The following is a 12123-nucleotide window of genomic DNA, read 5'->3' on the forward strand; positions in this document are numbered from 1 at the left end:
CACAAAACCTCATGGATTCATGCCAAATGACTTCCAGTAGCAGAACCTTAGACTGGCGAGCAGTACTCAAGGGCATGAGGTATGAAACAGTGAAAACAATGGATGGAAATGGAGGAGTCTGCAAAAACTTTGAATTCTCTTCTAATTATTCCAAGCTTCTGAGAGTTAAAGGATTTAGTGAAAAGGTCTTTCAGGAACAGTTTGTAGATACACAACATCCCTGAGAATCATGACAGGGCTCCTTCCACCAGCCATCTTAACAGCTTGTAACATACTCTTTACAAAAATTCCCTCATTTTCAATTTTTTAACCTTTGCAGTGAGAATGGAAATTTTGTGCTTCATTATTGCAATACTTTTTGATGTAATGAAAAATAAAGAGTAAAATAGCTACTGGAAGCAATAATTGCTGTGATGAGGAAAGGATTGCATTCATAAAAAAGGTATCCTAAGGCCATGTATGTATCAGTATTGCATATTCTCATATTTCATTTAGTTTTAAACTGCTATGCATTACTATAATAAAAGGGCAATCAGAAACTGCTATAAAATTGAACAGCAGTAATTTAACATGCCTGGGCGTCTCGGCCCTCTGTATACTATTTCTTGGGGCAATGGTGTTGCCTGTGTTTGGCGGCCTCTGTGGCGTGGCTTTGGTCTGTGTGAAGGCAGCGGGTGGTGTGGCCTCAAGTGGTGTGGCCATGAGTGCTGTGGGCTAGGGAGGTATGATCTTGTGAAGGGCAGAGAGGGATGAGATGAGATGGTGTACTGTGGCCCTTGGTGGTGTGGCCGTATGTGTCGTGGCCAAGCCTGGAGTGGTGGCAGGTGGTGGGGGTGGGGAGGGTCGGAGCTTGCAATGTCTAGCTGGCGTTGACCGCCAGCATCTCGAGGCTCACCGCCCCACTGATTGATGAACGATGCTCCGACACGAACTGGGTGTATTTGTCTGAAAAGGCCCAAGAAAAATGTTACATAAAACCTTATGGATATATACACACACACACACACACACACACACACTGATAGGTATTCCATGCAAATTTTGGTTACAGTTACCATGTTCTCAGAGCTACCATAATGATCTCAAAAAATGCAGTTGTGTATGCAGGGAAAGCATTTTGCAAGATTTAAAGAAATTTCTCAGTATGAGGACAAATTATGAAAATGGACATGATTCGATCATTAATGGCATACTACCCTGCATTATTCTTTGTTCATGAACTGAGATCTTGTGACTGTAAATTTTAGACCAAATTGAGTGGTAATCTATTAGGATTTCTAAAGCATGCAGATAACATTGGTTCGATTTTTAGTGCTTAAACTTGTTAATTATCAAGGAAGTTTTTTAAGGTATGTACAGTATACATGTCAACATGAAAACAAACAATATATAGACATGACACATCAGGCAGGAAACAAACTGAACATGTGATAACAGCATAACTAGTCCAGACTCTAACAAAAAAGTGCACAGGTAGTATCTAGAGAAAATGAGTATGAGGTAACTAACTACTAGATGAAAAATACAACTTCAAAGAATGGTGAAAAAAATTCAAACTGTAGTTGGTAATAAGCTAAGAAATGTATATTGAGAGGCCAGCCAGCCACACCACACTATTCTAGGACAGATTTAAGTGACCTATGATAGCCAGGCAAAGGTACCAAGCAGTATTTTGGGAGTAGTGAGAGGAGAGGAGGGTGGGAGGGAGGGAGGGGGAGAGCAACAGTGGGTAATGCTAGTTTTTTCTTCCCTCTGAGGGATGAACGAGGGAAGAAGTGAGGGTACATAAGACCTTTAACTAATATGTTTATTTGTACACAAAAAGATTCAAGCATCTTCACTGCAAAAAATTTTGTGGCAAAATTTATTCTGATGCTAGCTTAAAAAAGGTTAATGAGATGCAAGGTATTACTGCTGTAAGCATATGCAGGCTGTTTGGAGGCAGTATGCATAGTTATTACCTTTGTTGATCAGCCAACATTTGTTTCTCCCTATATGTCAGGGAACTTTCATCTATGTTCCATAACCTCCCTCCACCTCCATATACCTCTTCTTCCCTACACTGTGAGGTATTTTCTGTTGCATTATTTGAACAGTTCCTGTCTTCTTTCTTGCTTACGGAATCCTTTTCTTTACCCCTTTTTGATAGATTTTCCTTTTGTTGTGCTTTTTCCCTTGTTCATGCTTGTGGAATTTATTTGAGTCTCCCTAGCACCTTTATTGTTTTTTGTATTTCTTCCCTTCATGATTCATAAGACATTTACTACAAATACTCCCACCCCTTGTTTGCTGATAATCACTTTTATTTGCTTTTATTATATCATAACATCATAGCACAGGTCTTTGGTGTTATTTTATCCTGCCATGGTAAGGTATGTTTTAGCTGTACATTGTTTTCAGAAACTTAAGTTATTTCTGCAAATATCATTTATTCCTCCTTCCCCTCCTTCTCTAAGAACTGTTTTTCCTCATGTCTCCAGCACAGGATGAGGGGAGGAGGCCACAGCCCACTCACTGGCGATGGAGACTAGGAGGATGCCCCAGGCCACCCCCCAGAACCATCCAACAAGGAAGAAGGTCACTGTGAAGAGCTGGACAAGGCCAGTGGCAGCAGTCACCACTACTGAGGTGAAGCGGTGGCCACTGGTCTCCACTGTTCCCATGCGGTTCCTTCCCCAGCACAGGCCCAGCCACCCACTCGCTGCTGTTCCTGTGAAGAACACCATCACAGACACTGTCATCTTCACGTCTCACAAGAACAGGTGCTACTCATTACAGTGGTGGTGGTGGTGGTGATGCTGCTGCTGCTGCTTGTACTGTGATTGCTGTTGTAGTTTCTACTACTTTAATTGCTACAAATTGAGATACCATAGTTACTGACTATTCTGCCTGCTGAGCCAGATAATTTTGATCAGTGGTTAATAATTTAATATCCTGTACTACAACTCCACAGCTGCTTCTGCTACTGCTGCTGCCCTTTTGGTTTCACTTCTACTACTGTTGGTGCTGCTGCTTCAAAATTACTCATACGTTCTTGTAGTGATCTTCGGCTACGCTGCTGTTACTACTCTCAGCAAGTGAGCAAAGTAAGTAAATATTTGATTTTAAGATGGTATGGTTATGATTAAAGTTAAATTTCTTGCTTAGCATATAAGTGTATTCACATACAGACAATATATTCGTATTAAACAACAATTTTATTTATTTACTTATTCATAAATAGTTTTGTTTGTGGGCATCCTGTCATTAGTTTACAGCTTTTACAATCATTAAAGAACATTTCTATTAACTTTCCTGTGTATGACGTCCCTTTATAGTAATTCCCACTGCAGCACAAATGAAGGAAAGACTACACTGGGAGCAAGCCTGAGCTCACAGCACCCATTCACTCACATAAATTTTGTTCCTTTTTCAAGTGCTGGAAACAAGTGCAAGATGTTAAATGTTCACTGCCATGCATTTTCTTTATCATTTGATAATTTTCATTTGTGACACATTTGCTATAAGCCTCGGCTTAGTACTTGATAGTGGAAACTTAAACAAATCAAATTTTTGAAATGGCCAGGTGCCAATGTTCTCATTAGCTACACTTTTACTCAAGTTGTAGTTATCTATCATTACAGATATTGCTTTCTTTTTATAACTTAGTATGTGAATGCATTTGTGATTACTTGTGGGTGTAGATTGACAATTATATTTTTGAAGCTCCTCAGTGAAATAATTGCAGATAATCTCTGGAAAAGACTGAAATATTTTTTGTGTTTAGAGTATGAAGTAGAAAACATATGTAGCCAAGCATACAACTGGGGGTATGTATGGTTGCTTATATGTTGGCTAATTGTCTGAGTAGAGAATTTTAATGTCCATTTCCAATCTTGTAATTAGCATATAATCTGTCTGACATGAATATACCACCCTTCTCCCCATTAGATGTATCATGATAGACATATACACATATGCATAGTAAATTTCTTGTATTTGGCTCAATAGAAGGCTGCTTAATTATGTTCTGTATTACGGGTCACTCACCGTTACCAGTGCCATCCACATGAACCTCTTGACTCCCCAAAAAGCTTCAAGGAATACAAACTTTATTGCCTAATTACTAACTATTTTTGGATTACTAAGGTGCTGGGTGACGGTATGTGTTACTATCGTGAATACAGGTTACAGTTTATTTCTAATAGATTTTTGATAAAATATGTATGTTCTGTTCCTTGACAATGTTGGTGACTGCCATTCATGGACTGTTGGGAGGCCATTGCATCTTATCACAAATGGAAACATTCCTTATATTGTGAAATAATGGATAAAAGATAATAAGGCTGTCACATGCAGACCCACAAGAAAAACTCCTTTTAAGTATACTGGTGAGCACTCAGTTTTTTCATCTAAGCCATTCTCTCAACTAGCAATCATGTTCAGTAGGTAAAGCCTCAGTCAACTGCTATGCCATGCACTGCACTGAGCACTACTGATGGTGTGTGTACTGTGGTGGTAGGTACTTGTCAGGAGACAGCTCAAGTTAGGGTCATGTATCCACAGAACCTGTCTCTTGTTCCAAAAATAGGGCATAAGTCCCACAGTGAGATCCAGTTATCACATTGAGTTGAAAGCTTAGAACAGATAAGAACTGGATGGCCTATATCATCATGAGAGGCATTTGTGGTTTGTAAAGAAATGTCATTAAAACAGAGAAACATAGATAAAGAGCCATTGGAAAACAAGGGCTTGGAAGTAAATGGGCGTGCGTGTCAGGTGACTACTCTTGACCCATGGATGTGTGCTTCAGTGTAGCCACGCTATGAAGAAGCGAACTTGCGGTGGGGGAATGAGGCTGGGGAGGGCGGCAGACTCTTAAGTGGAGGGAGGAAGGGAGAGTAGGTTGGCAAGACACTCACCGAGACCGGGGAGGAGAATGTTGAGGGTGAGGCAGAGGGCGGCCAGCGAGCGGGGCAGGACGGGCAGGGCGCCGCGGATGACCGAAGTGACGTCGACCAGGTGTGGCGGCAGCGTGAGCTCGTTCACACTCTGAGGGGCGACACGTACACACAAACACTATAATAGCCTGGGAAGTGTTAACGCTTACACCTCGACGACTCAACACTCACTACTTGGGCTTGCATTCCTCATCCATCACCTCCCCTATCCATCTTCTCATCACCCGTCTCTGCTATTTCCACGGTTTTACTCATCAATGTTCATCATCTCATTCTTGAACAAACTCTTCATTCATCCTTCTTTCCATTTTGTTGCATTGGAGTTCTAATGTTGTGATGTAATAATGCTTCGAGTAGCTGTCTCGAAATGACTAGTGAGCTAACGGTGTCCTATAGTTTTGGCGGAGGTGGGGCTGTGTGGGGCAGTGAATGATGGAGGGGCAAGGAGGGAGGTTGTGGGTGTGTATGCAGGAGGAGGATGAGGAAGAGGAACAAAAAAACGTCTATAGAAATGAGGAAAGAAACGTATGTCCAGTAAAGAACGCTTGGAGTCATTACAGAATGGATGAAGAAAGAGAGATTGGGAGGGAATGGACAGCAGAAGATAATGGTGGGGGAGGGGAGGGGTTGAGCAACAGAAGAAGAGACAATCATGAGCTACATTATTGGAGTAAAAAGCGGATCGCGTTTGATGAGAAACCAGTGGGGACGGAAGGAAGTTGTGCAGTAGTCAGGGGAAGGAGGGATGAAGACTTACCACTGACGGGCGACGATGTATTGAAGTAAAAAGCTGATCGAGTTTGACGAGAAACCAGTGGCGACAGAAGGAAGTTATGTAATAGCCAGGAGTCAAGGGAAGGAGGGGGGAAGACTTACCACTGACGGGCGACGATGTATTGAAGTAAAAAGCTGATCGAGTTAGACGAGAAACCAGTGGCCTAAGTATATAGAAGGAAGTTATGTAGTAGTCTAGAGTCAGGAGTCAGGGGAAAGAGGGGCGAGGACTTACCATTGAGGGACGACGATGATGCGGCGACCTAACTCCCGGGCCCTGGAAGAATCCTTGAAGGAGTACGATGGGTATCTTGTCGTTGCCACCTTTGCCCGTTTGCTCCACGTGGCCGGGATGGACGGCTGCCGGCTCGTCGTCCACCACGATGTCCGGGGCCAGCCTGGGGAGGAGCCCGCCGGGTGAGGGGCAGGGCAGGGCAGGCTGGCGGTGAGCAGGGGCGGTGGAGGGAGAGGGGTGGTGGAGGAAGAGAAGAAGGCTGCGCAATGGGAGGGAGGCGAGGTGGAGGTGGTGGGTTGTGTGTGGGTATTATAGATTGTCATGTGGAAGAGTATGGAAATGAAGGCGTAAGGGATAGATGGAGGTATCAGGAAAGGCGTGTGAAGGGAGGGATGAGTGGTGGAGGGATGGGGAGAGTGGTGGGAAGGATGCGTAATGGGTGGGCGGAGGAGTGTTGGAAAAAGGGAAGGAGAAAGAAATGGTCGGAAGTTAGGGTGGGGTGCAGGAAGGGTGCGAAATGGGAAACAAAGAAGGATAGGTGATGGGGAGGATGGTGGTAGATGACGGCAGGAAGAGTGCGAAATGGGAGGGAGAAGGATCGGTGGAGGGAGAGATAGGAGGGGGGGGCAGGAAGGGTGAGAAGTGGGAGGTAGAGATGGTGAGAGGGAGGGCAGGAAGGGTGAAATATGGGAAGGAGAAGAAGTGGATGGATCTAATATTTTTTTCCTATTAGCCCTGATTTGGTTAGTAGGAGGGCGGGAGAATGGGAAGGAGGTTGGCGGGAGAATGGGAAGGAGTGAGTGAGTGCGGGAGAATGGGAAGGAGGGAGTGTGGGGGAATGGGAAGGAGTGAGTGAGTGCGGGAGAATGGGAAGGAGGGAGTGTGGGAGAATGGGAAGGAGGGAGTGTGGGAGAATGGGAAGAAAGTTGAAGGGGGAATGGAAGGAGGGAGGGCGGGAGAATGGGAAGGAGGGAGTGTGGGAGAATGGGAAGGAGAGTGTGGGAGAATGGGAAGGAGGGAGTGTGGGAGAATGGGAAGGAGAGAGTGTGGGAGAATGGGAAGGAGGGAGTGTGGGAGAATGGGAAGGAGGGAGTGTGGGAGAATGGGAAGGAAGTAGGGAGGGAGAATGGGAAGGTGAGTAGAGGGGAAACTATTGACAGAAGGGCGGGATTTTTGTTTTTGTTTCAAGGTAAAGGGAGAAATTGTCCGAAGCAATGGAAAAAGAAAGAGATATCGTATTTTTTCAAAGGATGGACTCAGAAATGATTGAAGTTGAACAGAAAGGGACTTGGGAACGGGAGAGGGCTCGGGGGGTGGGGAGTGGGGGGTAGGGGGAGGGGGAGGCAGCAGCATTAAAGACTTGAATCAATGAGAGAGTTCACCTGAGGAAGAGAGGACGGCGAGGAAGAAAGGGATACTGAGGAAAGGGAGGAAAACCAGGACGAAGAAGAACAGGAAATGGGAAACTGGAAAGGATCGGGAGAGAGTGTGTGTGTGTGTGTGTGTGTGTGTGTGTGTGTGTGTGTGTGTGTGTGTGTGTGTGTGTGTGTGTGTGTGCTATGTCTCGTCTATAAGAATGTTAAATGGATTAATTATTATTATTATTATTATTATTATTATTATTATTATTATTATTATTATTATTATTATTATTATTATTATTATTATTATTATTATTATTATTATTATTATTATTATTATTTGATATATTTGTGTTAGAGGTATAAATTTTGCTATATTAATTATTTTCAACGTATATTTGGTATCGATGAATATTGCAATGTTTAATTAAGCAATCTTTATTACACTATTTTGTTATTCTATGGATATTGAGTTTGATATTAAAGGATCAGTGGTGTTGCTTTAGTTTTGATTATTGTCGTTATTATTATTATTATTATTATTATTATTATTATTATTATTATTATTATTATTATTATTATTATTATTATTATTATTATTATTATTATTACTTTCATTATTATCATCATTCATTATTCCTTATCGTTGTTTCAGAATGTGACTTAATTATTTCCACCAATCTTTCCCGCCAGTCATAATTATTAACAAAAGCGCCGCAGGTGAGAGCGTGTGTCACCCCGGCGCGGAGTAATGAGTATTAATGAGGTAGACTTTGGCAGCTCGTTTGATTAGTGGGTAATAAACGCGTTTTTCTCATTAAGCTTAATTAAATCAGTGACGTCCCGATCAGGAGAGAGAGAGAGAGAGAGAGAGAGAGAGAGAATTACAAACACTTGCTTTTCGTCATATATTTTTTGTTCATCTCTATACCATCGATGTTTGCTCCTTTCAAGTGTGATTCTTATGGCACTGTTTGAGGGAGCTCCAGTTTGTGTTGCTTCGTGTTTGTTTGTGTTGCGTTGTTTCGTGTCTTCGGTGTTGTGTTGATTAGCTTCGTACTCATCGTCTGTGTTGGCCTGATGTTGCCGGTGTATTGGTATGAGGTGTGTTGTCTCCGTTTTATGTTGTACAGTTGCCTTGAGCTGTGGTGTCGTTGCACTGTGTCCCCTGTTATTGTAATTCTCAGTTTAGTCAATTATCAGTATGTCATCAATTTTGCGTTAGCGTGTTTTGCCGCTGCGGTTTGAGTTGTGTTACCCATGTGTTGTGTTAGTTGCGCCGTTGTGTTGGCCATGTTGTACTGTTGTGTTGCGTTATGTAGCTTTCTGTACCGTTGTGGAAGTGTTGCAAGGGTGGCGCCGCCCGGCTGGGTCGCGTCGCAGGTTGGTGGGTGGTGGTGGGTGGAGGAGATGGCAACACAAGGCTTCTCTACACAACACAAGCCGGGAAGCGTGACAACACCGCTCCTCGGGCCAACACCAACACCCATGAGGGCAACACAGGTCAAACAAAAGAAAACTGCCCGGCGTGGTAGCAAATATATACAAGCAAACGATTTGTAAGGGGAAAAGAAGCGTATTTATACGGGACCTTTTAAAAAATTGTCCCATCCGCAGCTTTGCGCAAAATTCGCCATCGCGTTTAAGTCTCGTAAAAAAATTGAGACTTCGAAGCTAAACAGAATATGAAAATATTATGAAGCTGAAAACGCTAAGGAAAAGGACAAGAAAAGTAACCAGGAGCTTTCTTTCGTCAGCTAAAAAGTCAAGCCAACACAAATGCGCTCTCAAACAAAACAGTAACGACCAAAAGAACGAAAGAAGTCATGGAGTGAAAAATCGAGACAGGTTAACTTAGAAAAACGGAAAATAATCAACAGCTGGATTCAATCAACAAAAACAGAGTGATCCAGAAGGAAAAAGTGAAAGCACAAATTTGATTATGCCTGGAGGAGGAGTAGGAGGTGGAGTGGGAGGACGAGGAGGAGGACGAGGACGAGGAGGCAGAGGAGGAGAAGGAGGACGAGGAGCGAGGAAGGGGATCGACGGACGACTCTCCTTCCAAGCCTCACGTCCCCCAACCCTCCTCTCTCCCGCCTCGCCCCCCAACTCTCCCTAGCCTCCCTGGGCGGGGGCTGCGGCATACCCCAGAGGCTCCTGCGCGGGCGTGGGAGACTCGCACCTGTCGAGAGAGTTGAAAGGGGGTTAGCTGAGGAGGAGCAGAACTCCGCACCTGTGTGGGAAACTGAGGCATAGCTGGCTGATTAGTAGAGTGGCTGGCTGGCTGAGTGACTGACTCGCTGAATGTGTGACTGTACAGGCTGACTGGCTCACTTATGGGTGGACTGGTTGTTTGATGAGTATGAATTTGCTGGTGCAATATCTGGCTGGCTGACTGTTGTTTTACATAAGACTGCCTGATAAATGGACTAGATCAATGGATGACTGACTAACACATGAATAAATGACTAGTTGAATAATAGCCTAGACGACTGATTCTGTGACTGACCCACAAGAACTAGCTGATTGGCAGGGTGTCCATTTAAGTGACTGTGAATTGATGGCTGACTGGCTGACCTTCTGTCTGTATGTGGATGGCTTGCCTTGAATCCCTGACTGAATGGCTTGTCGGTTTATCTGAGTCAACAACAACAACAGCAACAACAACAACAACAACAACAACAACAATAACAACAACAAAATATGATAACGATGCTCTGCTTGCGAAGATTCCCAATAACACGGATCGTTTAAACAAACTCGTGAGTTAATGGGACGATTATGCTGCAAGCCCTTGTACGTTATTGACTATAATGGAGGTGGACACAACAAAGCTTTTGTCTTCAAAGTTACATAATTTACCCTTTCACGAAAGTTGCCTTCGGGCTACAAGGGCCATTTGTAAAGACCTTTTTTTCATCCTCGTACCGCTTCGCTCTATCGTAGCATTACGATCGAGCCCTCCCCCCAGTGTATGGGCTTACGATGTCAGTATATCATCTTAGTGAGCAGAGCAAAACTGTCATATAGAATACTCAAGTTAATGTTATTCTGTGAAATATCTTCAGCCACACGACTGTAAATGCGCTTGAATTACTGACTTTAATATGAACTCTTAATATATAATTCTAGTTTCAGATAATTCAGTTGTTATGCAGTATGTAGGTCGCCTAGCTATCTAACTGCTCTTTATGGTAAGTAAATTAATGTGCTTGACGGCGGTCAGTATGATTCCGGGTAGACATCGCTCTTCCTAGCGATGCGGAAGAAAAAGCGAGGTCTCTAGTCACGCCAATAATAATAAACAATATAAAAAAACAACAACTTAAAAACAGTTCGGGGACGATACCCTTTATTAGTTGAAGTTCCACACATGTTGGCAGCTATGAATGTGTGTCCTGAGTCTGAGAAGAAGGGTAAGAGTGTGAGAAGGGATATTAGTCTTTGGAGGGAGGAAGGGTGTGTTTGTGTGGCTGAGAGGAGAGGAAAGTTATATTTGTGTTTATGGGGAAGATAAGGGGTGGAGAGGGAAACCGAGCAGCTTCTTGTGTCACTTCAGCGAGAAATGAGACGGAGGGTAAGATAGAGGAGGGTGGCTGTTTGTCTTGGAAGGAAGTTTGTGTGTAGTTGAGGGAAGAGGAAGGAAGGGAGAGGCACTGCTTTGTTGTGGGTAGGGAGGCAAGCCGAACACAGCTTCTCGTATCACTGAGGCGGAGGGCAAAGTAGGGGAGGGTGGCTATTTGTCTTGGAGGGAAGGTTGTATGTGGCTGAGGGAAGAAGGAAGGAAGAGGCATATTTGATTGGGTTTTATAAATATTTACCATGTGTCTATTAGGTTTTGTATCATTACATAATATATTCACGAAGATGAACGCCTCAGGGATGGATTCACGTAATTACCAAAAATCCTTACCCTTTCATTGCTAAACGCTTGCAGCAGGCGTTAGGCGTATTTGCTGGTGGCGCTAAACGCCCGCTGCGACCTCCACCTGCACTCAAATCTCCCGTGTATGAGAGTGTTCCAACACTAATTCTCACAACACAGGATTGCCAATTGAGTGGATTCTTCACTAAATTTGGTGGAAAATCATAACAGCCCAGCGCGGCAAATCTACGGACAAGTAACTGGTTGATGTTCTTGCTCAATATAGCGGCATTTTGCATAGCTTCACCTATCACCGACTGATTCTTTGACCAAATAATTGTAAATATTGCAGTTGGCAATGCTTTCTTGCCAGAATCTTAAGAAAAAATGTCCGCAGTTCCCTCAATATGGCTGATCATCACGCACGCATCGACGTAAGTTCTAACATTCAACACTCCCTGAACGTGCATGTACGTTCGCAAGAGAGGCATACATAACCGACTCCTATAGATCTGGACCTCCTCTTTCCAGTGGCGTTTTTGGGGTTTAGCTATGATGAATAGTGTTTGAGATACAGAGGTTAAAAGAGACCCCCAATTGGGCTGCCCGACTGCACCTGAGGGGATAGTCGCGTCAACACTGCGCGCAAGGAAAGGGTTAAATCTCTCTCTCTCTCTCTCTCTCTCTCTCTCTCTCTCTCTCTCTCTCTCTCTCTCTCTCTCTCTCTCTCTCTCTCTCTCTCTCTCTCTCTCTCTCTCTCTCTCTCTCTCTCTCTCTCTCTCTCTCTCTCTCTCTCTCTCTCTCGAAGGGACTTGGGAAAACTTACGTCGGTATTCCTAGACGCTTCTAACTCTTACATCAGCTATATTTAAAGGCCCGACCCCCCCAAAAAAAAGGGTACAACGCATTCTCATTAGTGTTTCTTCAGGTTCATGGTACGGACGCTTT

The 12123-nt window shown here is 43.7% G+C and overlaps 1 protein-coding gene across 4 annotated transcripts in view; it reads right to left on the bottom strand.

Moving 5' to 3' along the window:
• Positions 1-382: 382 nt before the first annotated feature.
• The window catches only part of LOC126994885 (uncharacterized), a 56053-nt gene continuing 44312 nt past the window's right edge, over positions 383-12123 (bottom strand). Inside the window, exons 3-7 of one of the 4 annotated variants that reach the window (XM_050854149.1) lie at positions 9457-9492; positions 5950-6112; positions 4902-5031; positions 2516-2704; positions 383-945 (exon numbers count right to left, since the gene is read on the bottom strand). In XM_050854149.1, the coding sequence (XP_050710106.1) occupies positions 860-945; positions 2516-2704; positions 4902-5031; positions 5950-6112; positions 9457-9492 (604 nt within the window). In that variant the 3' untranslated portion in view covers positions 383-859. Of the gene's footprint in view, positions 946-2515; positions 2711-4901; positions 5032-5949; positions 6113-9456; positions 9493-12123 lie in introns of all 4 variants that reach the window. The other 3 variants (XM_050854148.1, XM_050854151.1, XM_050854152.1) reach the window with 3 other exon arrangements.

Source organism: Eriocheir sinensis, unplaced genomic scaffold (assembly GCF_024679095.1).
Source record: "Eriocheir sinensis breed Jianghai 21 unplaced genomic scaffold, ASM2467909v1 Scaffold906, whole genome shotgun sequence".
Lineage (NCBI taxonomy): Eukaryota > Metazoa > Arthropoda > Malacostraca > Decapoda > Varunidae > Eriocheir > Eriocheir sinensis.